Source organism: Nerophis lumbriciformis, linkage group LG35 (assembly GCF_033978685.3).
Source record: "Nerophis lumbriciformis linkage group LG35, RoL_Nlum_v2.1, whole genome shotgun sequence".
Taxonomy (NCBI): Eukaryota; Metazoa; Chordata; class Actinopteri; order Syngnathiformes; family Syngnathidae; genus Nerophis; species Nerophis lumbriciformis.
In genome coordinates, this window is record NC_084582.2 from 22,415,797 (window position 1) to 22,428,724 (window position 12,928).

The 12,928-nt window shown below is 40.1% G+C and overlaps 1 protein-coding gene across 4 annotated transcripts in view; it reads right to left on the minus strand.

Annotated features, from left to right (window-relative positions):
* Nucleotides 1-12,928, minus strand: part of cetp (cholesteryl ester transfer protein, plasma) — a 66,450-nt gene that overhangs the window by 38,513 nt on the left and 15,009 nt on the right. For all 4 annotated transcript variants that reach the window (XM_072912330.1, XM_072912328.1, XM_072912329.1 and 1 more), the window contains exons 4-7: nt 12,402-12,533; nt 9,630-9,700; nt 9,454-9,541; nt 9,206-9,275 (exon numbers count right to left, since the gene is read on the minus strand). In XM_072912330.1, the coding sequence (XP_072768431.1) occupies nt 9,206-9,275; nt 9,454-9,541; nt 9,630-9,700; nt 12,402-12,533 (361 nt within the window). The remainder of the gene's footprint in view (nt 1-9,205; nt 9,276-9,453; nt 9,542-9,629; nt 9,701-12,401; nt 12,534-12,928) is intronic.

Here is a 12,928-nt window from a genome sequence, read left to right on the forward strand (position 1 = left end):
GATTTAACACAATTAATGAGAGTTTGCCTGTCTGAAGTAGGAGAATACTTTGATGTCGAAGCTGAAAAGCCAAGTCTGCTTTTGCTGTTGGATAAGGACTACGCAGCGATCTGCAGCATCCAAATCTTCGGTTGCAAGCAGCTCTACTAAGCCTGTCTCAGAGTTAATAAGCATAGTGGCCAAGAGAACCAAGGCAGCTGCTCAGTTAGTTGCAAAAATGGTTGAAATCGAAAGGGAAAACCTCATTAATGCACAACATCAAGAACTAAAACGACTTGAACAACAAAATACTCTCGAGGCCATGGAAGCAAAGCTCAAAGTGTACACTGAGGAAGAATCACAAGGAAATAGTCAACAATGTAGCTCTATACGCAGCAACATTGTAGATCCATGTCCCTCAGGCTCCTGGAAAAGAAATGAAAGGGCTCCAAAACATTAAAGATCATTACTGAAAACTCTAAGCAATTTGGTTGTACTAACCCGACTCCCAACTGTATGAATTTTAATGGGTCGTCGGAGAATACACCAGGTTCTGGAACTGAACCTGGTGTATTCTCCGACGACCCATTAAAATTCATACAGTGGAACACTAGCTTCAAGGCCCTCATAGATAGACACTGCCTCAATCCTTCTGACAAGCTATTTTACCTGCAAAAGTATTTTGCTGAAGAAGCCAGCTCACTTCTTGAAGGTAACTTCTAGGGAACAGACGAAGAGGCCTATCAGCAAGCATGGGAAAAGTTGAATGCCAAATATGGCCACTCCTTTGTAATACAGCGCACATGCAGAAAAAAGCTCAAAGGAGAAAATGGATGGATGGATGGAGGGATGGCCCAAGATCGGCGCAAAGGAGTGTGTAAAGCTTAGAGAATTCAGCGACTTTCTACAAGCATGTGAAAGTGATATGCCTCACGTCAAAGCTCTGCGGGTACTAAATGATTGTGAAGAAAAGCAGAAGATGTTAAACTCCCTAAGTGGATAACCTCAAGGTGGAATCGTAATCTTACTGAGCAGCCGGAGGTTGCCCCAGTTTTAAGGAGTTTGCTTCCTTTGTCTCAAAGGAAGCACATGTAGCGTGCAACCCAATCTCTCCATTGCATGCCCTGGAACCCACTTAAGAAAGGCCAACAAAAGACATCAAGCATTCAAAAACAAACAACTTTGCAACCAATATGAACACTTCAGACACTTGAAATGCCATGGTTAGAGCTAACACTAGCAATGAAGCCAAGCCAAAGCATCCCAACAGAGACACCATTAAGAATGCAAGCACACAGATTTCAGACCCAGTGAAATGTATGAACTGTGAATAAATGCATTCCATACATAAATGCCAAAAGCTAATGGCAGCGACTGTGGAGACAAAGCAAAAGTTTGTAAGAGACAACAATCTCTGCTTAGCAAGCCTAAGAAAAGGCCATAATTTAAAAGACTGTCAAAAGAAAGCCACATGCGACAAATGTAAAAGGAGCCATCCCACTCCATTACATGAGGACCATCCGCCTGTCCAGAAGTAATCTTCACAAGGAGCTCGGAACACAAAAGAAAATACTTCTGCAGTATCATGTAGTATGAATGGAGGTAAGGAAGGCAGTACATCAATGATAGTTCCTGTATGGATCTCATCATTAACCACCACTGGGCTAGAGACCCGAGCTTATGCCTTACTAGGTACTCAAAGCAGTAAAATATTTGTTGACAAAAATTTGTGAAAAAAGTTTCAAGCAGCAGGGGTGCCCATAAAGCTCTGGATGTCCACGATGATGAGAAAGGAGTCAACCATACTAAGTTAGAGAGTCAGTGGACTTAATATATGAGGCTGTTCATCAGAGATCACTATTAAACTACTTCCAGCCTACTTCAGGGACTTCATTTCACTTGAATGAACACATATCACCACATTTGAAACTGCAAACAAGTGGAATCACATTTCAGCCATAGCACGTGAAATGCCCCGACTGTTGGATTGTGGGGTGGGATTATTGATCAGCTATGACCGCACAAGAGCACTAGTGCCACGTCAAGTCATTACAGGGGGTGACAATGAGCCTTATGTCATCAAGACCGACCTGGTATGGATTATTGTCGGTAGTGATTACCAGAGTGTGAACTCTATAGATGTGACAGGATTGTGCAATCGCATATCTGTCAGAGAGTTGCCTCTTGTGACACCAGCTGCTGTGATTAGAGCACTTGAGTCTGACTTTGCAGACACCAGCCTAGGAGAGAAGACTAAATCTCAGGAACACATCTATTTTCTTCAGATCCTAAAAAGAGGAATCCAGCAGAATGAACATAACCAGCTTGAAATGCGTCTGCCCTATAAAGCACATCCATTTCTCCCAAACAACAAGAAGCGTGCCTTGGTCTGGCTAAAGCACCTAAAAGGGAAGTTCAACAGGGATCCCACATTCAAGTTAGATTATGTGAACTTCATTGGGAGTGTCTTCAAGGATGGTAATGCGGAGGAGGCTAACCACAAACCACAGCGAGGCAATGTGTGGTATATCCTACATCAAGGTGTTTACCACCCCAGCAAGCTGGATAAGATTAGAGTGGTCTTTAATTGCTCCACAAAGTATGAAGGCACTGCTTTTGATGATCATCTTCTAACTGGACCTGACCTTATCCATACCTGCCAACTTTTGAAATCAGAAAAACCTAGTAGCCAGGGTCCAGGGGTTGCAGGCCCCGGTAGGTCCAGGACAAAGTCCTGGTGGGGGGTTCAGGCTTCGCCCCCCCGACGCAAAATGATTATTAGCATTCAGACAGGTTAAAATGTTGCTAAAACCATCACTTTTCTATCAGTCACAGTGACTTTTCAAAACAAAAATATTACAGCAAAAATCATATGGGTTGATTGACATGTTTATTCTGTAAGCTAACTTCAATAGTTTGAAATTATTTTGACAGTTAATGCCAGTTATCCTGTCAACCTTTCACAAGACTTCAATTTGTTAATTGAAAGTATAAACAGTATAAACACTTTTTACAGTAAACAAATGGGAAAACAGTACTAAACAATTCCATAAAAAAAAACTGGTGTCATTATTAACTTTCTGTCCAAGCTTGTATAATCTACTGCCTTGTTCAATTGTAAAAAATATTCTGTGCCTAAAATTCACATTTCTATCACAATTATCATACTGTAAACATGGTAAGCTAACTTCATTAAAATTAATAGTCCTGTCAATAGCATAGAATTACAATTCAAATGTAGTTTTTTTGTAAGCCTTTCAAAATAATTCAAAATATGAAAAATTTATGAAAATTAATTTAAGCCATCAGACACTTGAAAAGTGGCACATCACATCTCTAATGTAATCATTTTAACTTTTCAACAGAAATAGCACTGCAAAAATATTAAGGACATACTTCTGTATTTTGGTAGTTATGCTGTCAACATTTAACAAGATTTCTTCAACTTGGACTTGAAAGCATAAATAGTATAAACACTTTTAACAGTATAACAGTACTAAACAATTCCAATAGATAACATTGGTGTCATTACCTTTTTGTGGCTAAAATCCAAATGTATCCAAAGAATCTGTTTGGGCGACGAAAAACGTTGAAAGTTTTCCACTTGTATCGCTAGCAACGACATTAGACTTGTGTTTTTTTGTCCCAACGTGGTCTTTTACATCGCTAATTCCTCCGTGTCCGATCGAAAAATCTTGTCTGCACAAGGTGCAATTCGCGTAGTTTTCACCCTTTTTGGAACGGATAATTATTCCCGGATAGGCTTTTGAATATTCTTCACGGAATGACTGCAGTTTTCTTTTCGGTTTAAGACTCGTTTGCGATTTTTCTCCGGCTGATTCCATGATCATTCGCTCGTTTGGAAACAATGGCAACAGGTGCCTCGTGCTTGGCAGCGGTGCTATAAATAGCCTCGCGCATGGCATTCGGAATGGCTCGATAGGAAGTTACGGGAAGCAGTGTCGATTGTCATTGTTGTTACGCGATTTCGTGAATAAAACTTAAAAAAAAAAAAAAATGTAATTAATGAAAAACCGTATTTTTTATCACTGCAACCGTAACCCGGAATAGGTTGATGAAAACCGTACTAATTACGGGAAAACCGGAGTAGTTGGCAGGTATGCTTATCAATGGAATGACTGGAGTGCTTTGTCGATTTCGCACGTGTCCAACTGCTGTAATGTGTATTGTAGAGAAAGTGTTTCACAGATTCCACGTCATCAAGGAGCACAGAGAGTATCTGCGGTTCTTGTGGTGGGAAGGTGGAGATAATAAATTTGAGCCCAAACAGTACTGAATGAGAGTTCACCTTTTTGGTGCGGCCTCATTGCCAGGATGCACCAATTATGGCATGAAGTATCTCACTCAATAAAACGAGAAATTATTTCCCTTAACATTAGATTTCATTAGGAAAAACTTTTATGTGGATGATGGCATCATAAGCCTTGTGTCTGTGGATACTGGTTTAAGATGGTGAAAAAGGCCCAAGCTGTGTGTGCCAAAGGGCAGCTACGTCTCTATAAATTAACGACTGATTCTTGAGTCTATCTGTGAGAGAGACTGGGCTAAAGGCGTGAAAGACATAAATCTTAGCATGGTGATCTCCCAGTCCAGACAGTACTTGGAGTGCGAGCGAATGTATAGAAGGACACCTGCTCCTTTAAGGTCTCACTGGACGAGAAACCGATGACAAGACGTGTATGACACACTGGGGTTCTTGGTCCCATTGCTTCTGTTTGAAAAGCAAGTGCTTCAAGAGATGTGCCTGAAAAGTGTCGGCTGAGATGAAGTACTTCCAGAAGAGTTAAAGCCAAGGTGGGAGAGCTTGTTCAATAACCTTAAGAACCTGCAATAGGTTCAAATCCCAAAATGCTACTCTCCTAAGAACTTTGGAAAGAGTATAAGAACTTAATTGCATCACTTCTCAGACGCTAGCAGCCAAGGATACAGACAATGCTCATACATAACATTGGTAGGAGGATAAAAAGTACACTGCTCCCTGATAATAGGCAAGGCAAGAGTGGCACCCAGTACAGTAGTCACATTACCAAGGCTCAAGTTAACTGCTGCGGTCATATCTGCTGCTGTAAGCAGTATGCTGAGGGAGGAGTTAGAGTTCAGGGTTGACGAAGAGTACTTCTGGACTGACTCACAAGTAGTGTTTGGTTATGTCAGCAATGATGCTCGGCGTTTCCATGTCTTTTTTGCTAACAGAGTCTAAAGAATCTGTGACTTCACCGAACCTCAGCAGTGACATTATGTCGACACAAGTGAGAACCCCACTGATCATGCCGAGAGAGGCCTCAGAGTGTCAGAGTTAATCAGCTCAAATTGGTATTAAGGACCTGTGTTTCTATAGGATAAAGAACTTGATATCAAGCAAGGAACGTCAGAGCTGCTGGTGGGAGACCCTGAGATCAAGACTGCACAGGTACCAAACACATTGACTGAAAGGCGGGATAGTTTTCTGGAGTGACTGTCCCAATTCTAAAAATGGACCACTGCTGTGAACACTGTGGCACGTATTCACAGACTGGCTGAAAGGTCTAAGAAGATGCAACTTTTGAACATAGAGGAAAAAAGGAGAGCATCACTAACGCTCTTCAAGCTTGTGCAGCATGATGCTTTCAGAGAACAGCTAGTGATCCTTAGTCAGAGATCTGGAAAGCTCAGATGAAACGACCCACTCTACCAGTTAGAGCCAGAGCTCCATGATGGTATACTTAGAGTTGGCCCAAGATTGAGGAGAGCATCTTTGTCCTTTGATGTAAGACACCCATTTATCCTACTAGGCAATGGTGATGTGACGCAACCTCATCCTTGGCTGCTGTCACGAGAAGATTTAGCACCAAGGAAGAGGACAAACCCTCAATGAAGTGCGATCCAATGGATATTGGATCATAGGAGGAAGTAAAGCTGTGGCTAGTTACATTCGGCAGTGTATCGCCTACAGGAAATCTTGAAGACCCACAGAACAGCAAAAGATGTCAGATCTTCCAATGGATTGTACTGAGCCTGTGTCGTTCACTTATTGTGGTATGGATTGTTTTGGTCCCTTTTTCACAAAGCAGGGCCGCAAAGAAGAAAAGCAGTACGGACTGCTCTTCATGTGTCTCTGCTCCAGAGCAGTACACATAGAGATCCTGGAAGACATGACAACAGATGCATTCACTAATGCCTTAAGATGTTTTATAGCAATCCGAGGAGCAGTGAGACACATAAGATCAGATCATGGATCCAACTTTGTTGAATTGCAAAGAGCCATGAAAGAAATGGACAAAGAGAAAGTGGCAGCATTCATGGTGGAACGACAATGTGACTTCTGCATGAATGTTCCAAATGCAAGTCATGTCGGAGGTGTCTGGGAGAGGCAGATACGCACAGTGAGGAGTGTGTTGAATTCAATCCTTGCACAAAGCAATGGAAGACTGGATGATGGCACCCTCAGGACATTCTTTTACGAGGCCGTGTCTTTTGTGATGAAATCCTTAGTACCACTGCCACCACCAGGCAGGTTTGTCAAAGAGGACTTTTGTGCCAGAAAAAGTACAGTACCTGTCAGAGCAGTTTTGGTGCAGATGGAGGACAGAGTATCTTGCCGGGATAGCCCTAAGACAGAAGTGGCATGCCCCAAGACGGAATGTGCAGGCGGAATGTGCAGGCCTTCTTGGCGGAAGATTGCCACAATTGTGGATGTCTGCAAAGATGATGATGGACTTGTGCGGAAAGCTATCATACAGATAGGGGAGAAAAGGTTAGGAAACACCTCAGCAAGCCATCTGTTGTCGAATGTGCCATTTAAAAGTTAGTTGTTTTAGTGGAAAGAAGTTAGACTTCTGTAATCTCAAGATACATTTCTTACAAGTCTGGTAAACCATTTGAAATTACCATTGATTTATTCAGCTAGGAATGTGGCTTGCCCGATAAATGTAAGTTTGGACATAAATCAAAGGGTAATTGGTGGCAGTGTAAATGACGCCTTAAATATGTTTAATTTACTTGTTATTGTGTTGGCCGTTAAATGGCCACATATTATAGCACGGCACTCACAACTCAAGGGAAGAGCAGACAGGAAGTAGAGACACAAGTCACAGTCAGAGACACAAGTAGTGAACAGACACAAGGGACACAGAAATACGAGAAAGAGAGAGAAATGCTAATTATCCTACAACTGTTCAAGGGCGCGCACCGTAAATAGTTCGTTTAACCCTAAATTGGTTGGTTTGTGGCTACAAACGGCAATTAGTATCACACTGTACATTAAGTGTGTGTGAGTTAGCTTGCATGCTATTGTTTACTCATTAGGACACGCTCCATTTTGAATGTTACTTTAATATCTGCCTAGGAAAGTCCTTTGTAACCTGAAATGCAATGTTCATGTTACAATTTGAATTATTTGTCTAAAATTACCATATGACTATTAGTGAGAGACATGTATTAGAATAAAGTGAACATATTGTTGTATGTCATCTAAAATATTAATTGATATATTTAATCTTCTTATTTTTAGTTTTCACAGCGTTTAATGAAGATATCAACAAAGATGAAGACTCAATAACTGGCCAGAAGTAGTTACAATGTTCATTCTCCATTTCATTCAGTAAATGTTGCAGATGCTTGTGGAGTTGTTGATAACGCTGCGTATTCAGCTTCACAACTGGATAAAGAAAATGTGGATTGTTTTTTTTAATATACAGGAAATTATGGATCCATTATTAGACAAACTATAACAGTAACCAGGCACACTTTTTCTGCCACTCTGGTCTGCTGCCCTTGTCGACATCACTATATCTCACAAGTTTTATTTACCATTTTTTCTTGTAACATAATTTGTGGTCTACTGTACAGTACCTCAACGCATATTTAGCTGCTACTCAATGTTGATATTTTGGTTCAGATAGATATTGTGACAATTTACTAACAATGAAGCTTAAATCGGGTTGAGTACACATCATTACATAGATTAAACTACCAACGACTTCCCGATACCTTTTTGGATCAACGGGTTCACCCTCATTGTCAAATTTCACTTTGTTTCAACATGGAGTTGCTCTTGGTTTACAGTGATTCATGTCGGCAGTCGGAAGAAACGTCTTGTCATAGTCACTACCAGCCACCTGACTTTAACCTTTTGCCACATGCCTAGCCTGATAAATTGTCTCAACAGGATTATCTTTAATAGTGTATTGAGAAGCCTCAAACCGTCCATTATATTTCATTGGTTCAGAAATTCAGCAATGTCATCACAGGATTGAGAAGTAATCTTAAAATCAGTGGTAAATGTATTTCTTGGTGTTTCTGTGGTCGTGAAAATTAGCTCGTATTTTGTGTCCATGGGTCCTTTTGGCCAGTCTGATGGCTGTGTTCCGCGTAGCAATGCTGTTTGTTCTTTGAGCAGTTGTGTCTTTAGAAATAAAAGCTGGATCTCTTGATCTCAGCACAGCTCCCTCTCCAGCATCAGGCCTCATCAGGAAGCCCTCCAAGCTCCACGGCACACCTCAGGCGGTTGTTCTCCTGAAAGTCTAAGTCCCTATTCTTCTCCTTCATCATACACCGCTGCTATTGTGTCCTCTGGAAGTGGGCAGCTCTTGTGAGGGATGGTGGCTGTGAGCTACAGTTTGTGCAGCAGTCTAAGGTTTTTCCGTAAGTCTGCGGCCTTTCAGTCCGCAAAGTTTGTTTGTTCTGGCAGCAGGATCATCAAATTGGAAAAAGAGAAAAAAGAATGACATCTTTATAAGTGTTTTTGTCATTGTTTTCACCAGGATCCCATGCAATGTGGGTGCTGCTGGACTGGACACGGCCAAACTTTGTACAATACTAATTAAGAATGTGTTTTAGTGAAGTGCAGGCAAGCACAATGGCAAGAGTTTCAAGGATGAATATTGTATTTGTAGTAAAGTTTCTTATTGTTTGAAGCACATAGTATTACTAGTTCAGCCTTTCGTCCTGTTAATCTTTCACTGCTTTTCTTATTCACACCGTCTTTGTTTACGTATTTCAGCCAAGTGTGTGACTACCATCTACTGGTCCCACTTATCATTACACCATGTACCAAATAAAATTGCTTCGAGGTCTGTAAGCACAACCCGAATTATTCCGTACACTAGGCACACCGGGTTATAAGTCGCACTGTCGATATTTGAGAAAATTAAAGGATTTTAAGTGCGGCTTATAGTCCGAAACATACGGTAAGTGTATTATTGAAGGTAAAGAGTGTGAGCTTTACCTGCCCCTTGACTACTAGTTTGACAGTGAACAGGATGAAGTCTGTGAAGAGCCTCTTGAGCAAGTTGGGTCTGAATACAAATACACACACTCACACGCACACACGCACGCACACACACACACACACACACACACACACACACACACACACACACACACACACACACACACAAGCACATGGAGGATAAAGAGGTAAAGAGTGAATAAAGAAAATGAAACTGTGTTTACATAGAAAGTTAGTGAACTTACTCTCTGTCTCCCTGCAGGTGCAAATGTAGTTTGTCAAAGTTCAAGTAACAAGATGAAGTGTCTGCTGCTACTTTGCCTTTTCCACAGTCTGACAGGATACATTCAAAAACAAAGCACATGTTGGTAAAAATTTATTTATCAGTTAACTTAATAAAAGAAAATAATGAAATACTCACAAAGTTTCGGGTTGATTCCAAGGTCAATCTGAGACTCGATCTCAAAGTTGATTGATTGATTAACGTTGACACTGAAACACAAAACATGAATGTAAATTCTGGCTTATATGTCAAATATTTCAATATTTCATGTTTGTTGCTGACACACACAAAAATACAGTAGATAAGTTGTTGGTTACTTTATGAGAACAAATAACGAATCATTAAAATGTCCAATATTTGTGTAATAAAGCAGTTATTATACGACACTGAACAGTACGCTCCCAAGCTCCAATAACCTTCTCAGTCCCTCTTCAATTAACACTGCTCACTCGCGACGAAGCAAGCTAACAGGCTATGTGCATAGACAAATATGCCTTACACATTCATCAAACATATTCTAAATGATAACATGGACACTGAAAAAACGACAGATGCCGAAACAGATGCGGAAGCAGATTTTTACAACAAAGTTCTGCATAAAAGTGATAATATATCATATTGTAGGTATTTATTACACTTTACATTCATATTATTCTGTTTGTTACATTTTTGTTGTGTTTTGCTTGATTGTAAAAGATGTATATCGAGGAGCTGGTCTGAGAAGTAAAAGAAAAGCGACGTTCATATGTTGATAATATTCAGTCTTTTATTGTTCATAGTTAATATTGTAAATCAAACTTTCTTTATATTAATGTACAAACCCCGTTTCCATATGTGTTGGGAAATTCTGTTTGATGTAAATATAAACGGAATACAATGATTTGCAAATCATTTTCAACCCATATTCAGTTGAATATGCTACAAAGACAACATATTTGATGTTCAAACTGATAAACATTTTTTTTTTTTTTTTACAAATATTCATTAACTTTAGAATTTGATGCCAACAACACGTGACAAAGATGTTGAGAAAGGTGAAAATAAATACTGATAAAGTTGAGGAATGCTCATCAAACACTTATTTGGAACATCCCACAGGTGAACAGGCAAATTGGGAACAGGTGGGTGCCATGATTGGGTATAAAAGTAGATTCCATGAAATGCTCAGTCATTCACAAACAAGGATGGGGCGAGGTACACCACTTTGTTAACAAATGCGTGAGCAAATTGTTGAACAGTTTAAGAAAAACCTTTCTCAACCAGCTATTGCAAGGAATTTAGGGATTTCACAATCTACGGTCCGTAATATCATCAAAGGGTTCAGAGAATCTGGAGAACTCACTGCACGTAAGCAGCTAAGCCTGTGACCTTCTGTACTGCATCAACAAGCGACATCAGTGTGTAAAGGATATCACCACATGGGCTCAAGAACACTTCAGAAACCCACTGTCAGTAACTACAGTTGGTGGCTACATCTGTAAGTGCAAGTTAAAACTCTCCTATGCAAGGCGAAAACCGTTTATCAACAACACCCAGAAACGCCGTCGGCTTCGCTGGGCCTGAGCTCATCTAAGATGGACTGATACAAAGTGGAAAAGTGTTCTGTGGTCTGACGAGTCCACATTTCAAATTGTTTTTGGAAAATGTGGACGTTGTGTCCTCTGGACCAAAGAGGAAAAGAACCATCCGGATTGTTATAGGCGCAAAGTTGAAAAGCCAGCATCTGTGATGGTATGGGGGTGTATTAGTGCCCAAGACATGGGTAACTTACACATCTGTGAAGGCACCATTAATGCTGAAAGGTACATACAGGTTTTGGAGCAACATATGTTGCTATCCAAGCAACGTTACCATGGACGCCCCTGCTTATTTCAGCAAGACAATGCCAAGCCACGTGTTACATCAACATGGCTTCATAGTAAAAGAGTGCGGGTACTAGACTGGCCTGCCTGTAGTCCAGACCTGTCTCCCATTGAAAATGTGTGGCGCATTATGAAACCTAAAATACCACAACGGAGACCCCCGGACTGTTGAACAACTTAAGCTGTACATCAAGCAAGAATGGGAAATAATTCCACCTGAGAAGCTTAAAAAATGTGTCTCCTCAGTTCCCAAACGTTTACTGAGTGTTGTTAAAAGGAAAGGCCATGTAACACAGTCGTGAACATGCCCTTTCCCAACTACTTTGGCACGTGTTGCAGCCATGAAATTCTAAGTTAATTATTATTTGCAAAAAAAAAAAAAAAGTTTATAAGTTTGAACATCAAATATGTTGTCTTTGCAGTGCATTCAACTGAATATGGGTTGAAAAGGATTTGCAAATCATTGTATTCCGTTTATATTTACATCTAACACAATTTCCCAACTCATATAGAAACGGGGTTTGTACATGTTGGGTGTCCCATTCAGTATAAAACTGTAAAATTCCATTCCTTTTTTTGAGGTGATCTGTCATAACTTTTTTTTCAGACATTGTGACTTTTGGTATTAGTGTTCCTGAAAAAAAGGGACCCAAACACACACACATACTTGGCCAGCTCTGGTCTAGCCTCATCGCCAAGCAGCCATCTTGAAGTGATGTCACATCGTCACATCGTACTATTAGCTGCGTTATTACACTGTACCCACTTTACACATAGGTAAAAATACATAATTATAAATTATTGGAACACCTAGGTTGAATAAGATGTACTTAAATAAAAATAAAAAATATAAAATAAAATTAAAAAAACAACTATTTCCACAGAGAAAAAAACACTATTTGATATTTTTCCCCACAAATATTTTTAGAATTTTGTTTTTTACCGAGAATCGGTGAATTTGTGTGATGTTGAATGCTGAGTGGCCAATATGCACAGTAGACCAACAAACATTTGAAAAATACGGAGTTAGTGATGCAGACATGCTCACACCCAGCTGCCGTATCCATAATGAATGGTCCCGGTGAAGACGGCAGAAACATTGCTTATCTCCATGGCGATGCCTTCACCTGCACGAAGATCAAAGGAGCTTTGACCGATCGTCAGGTTGTGAATCTCCAAACTAAAGGAAGGGAAAAAACACAACTGTAAGACATTCCATTGTACACTTTCTTTTGCCTGAGAAATCAAATGAATACATGCAGGATAACATGAAGTATGAAATATTGACCCAAAGTGTCACACTGGAAAAATAAATACACTCTGCCTCCAGTAAAAAAAAAACAGCATCTATATATATCTTGACCAAAAAAAAAAGACGTGTGTTGTTTGGGAACAGTTGGTAATGGTTATGTGCAGTAAAATCTTTCATGAACTCAACTCACCTCAATGTGTGTTCCTAAATTTGTGTTGGACATCTTAGATGAAGAGCGCAGTTATGATTTTGGTTTACAGAGTAAACAACTAAAAATGAAGGTTTTTGGGCATTTACTCTATACGCAATAATTGTCAAAACAT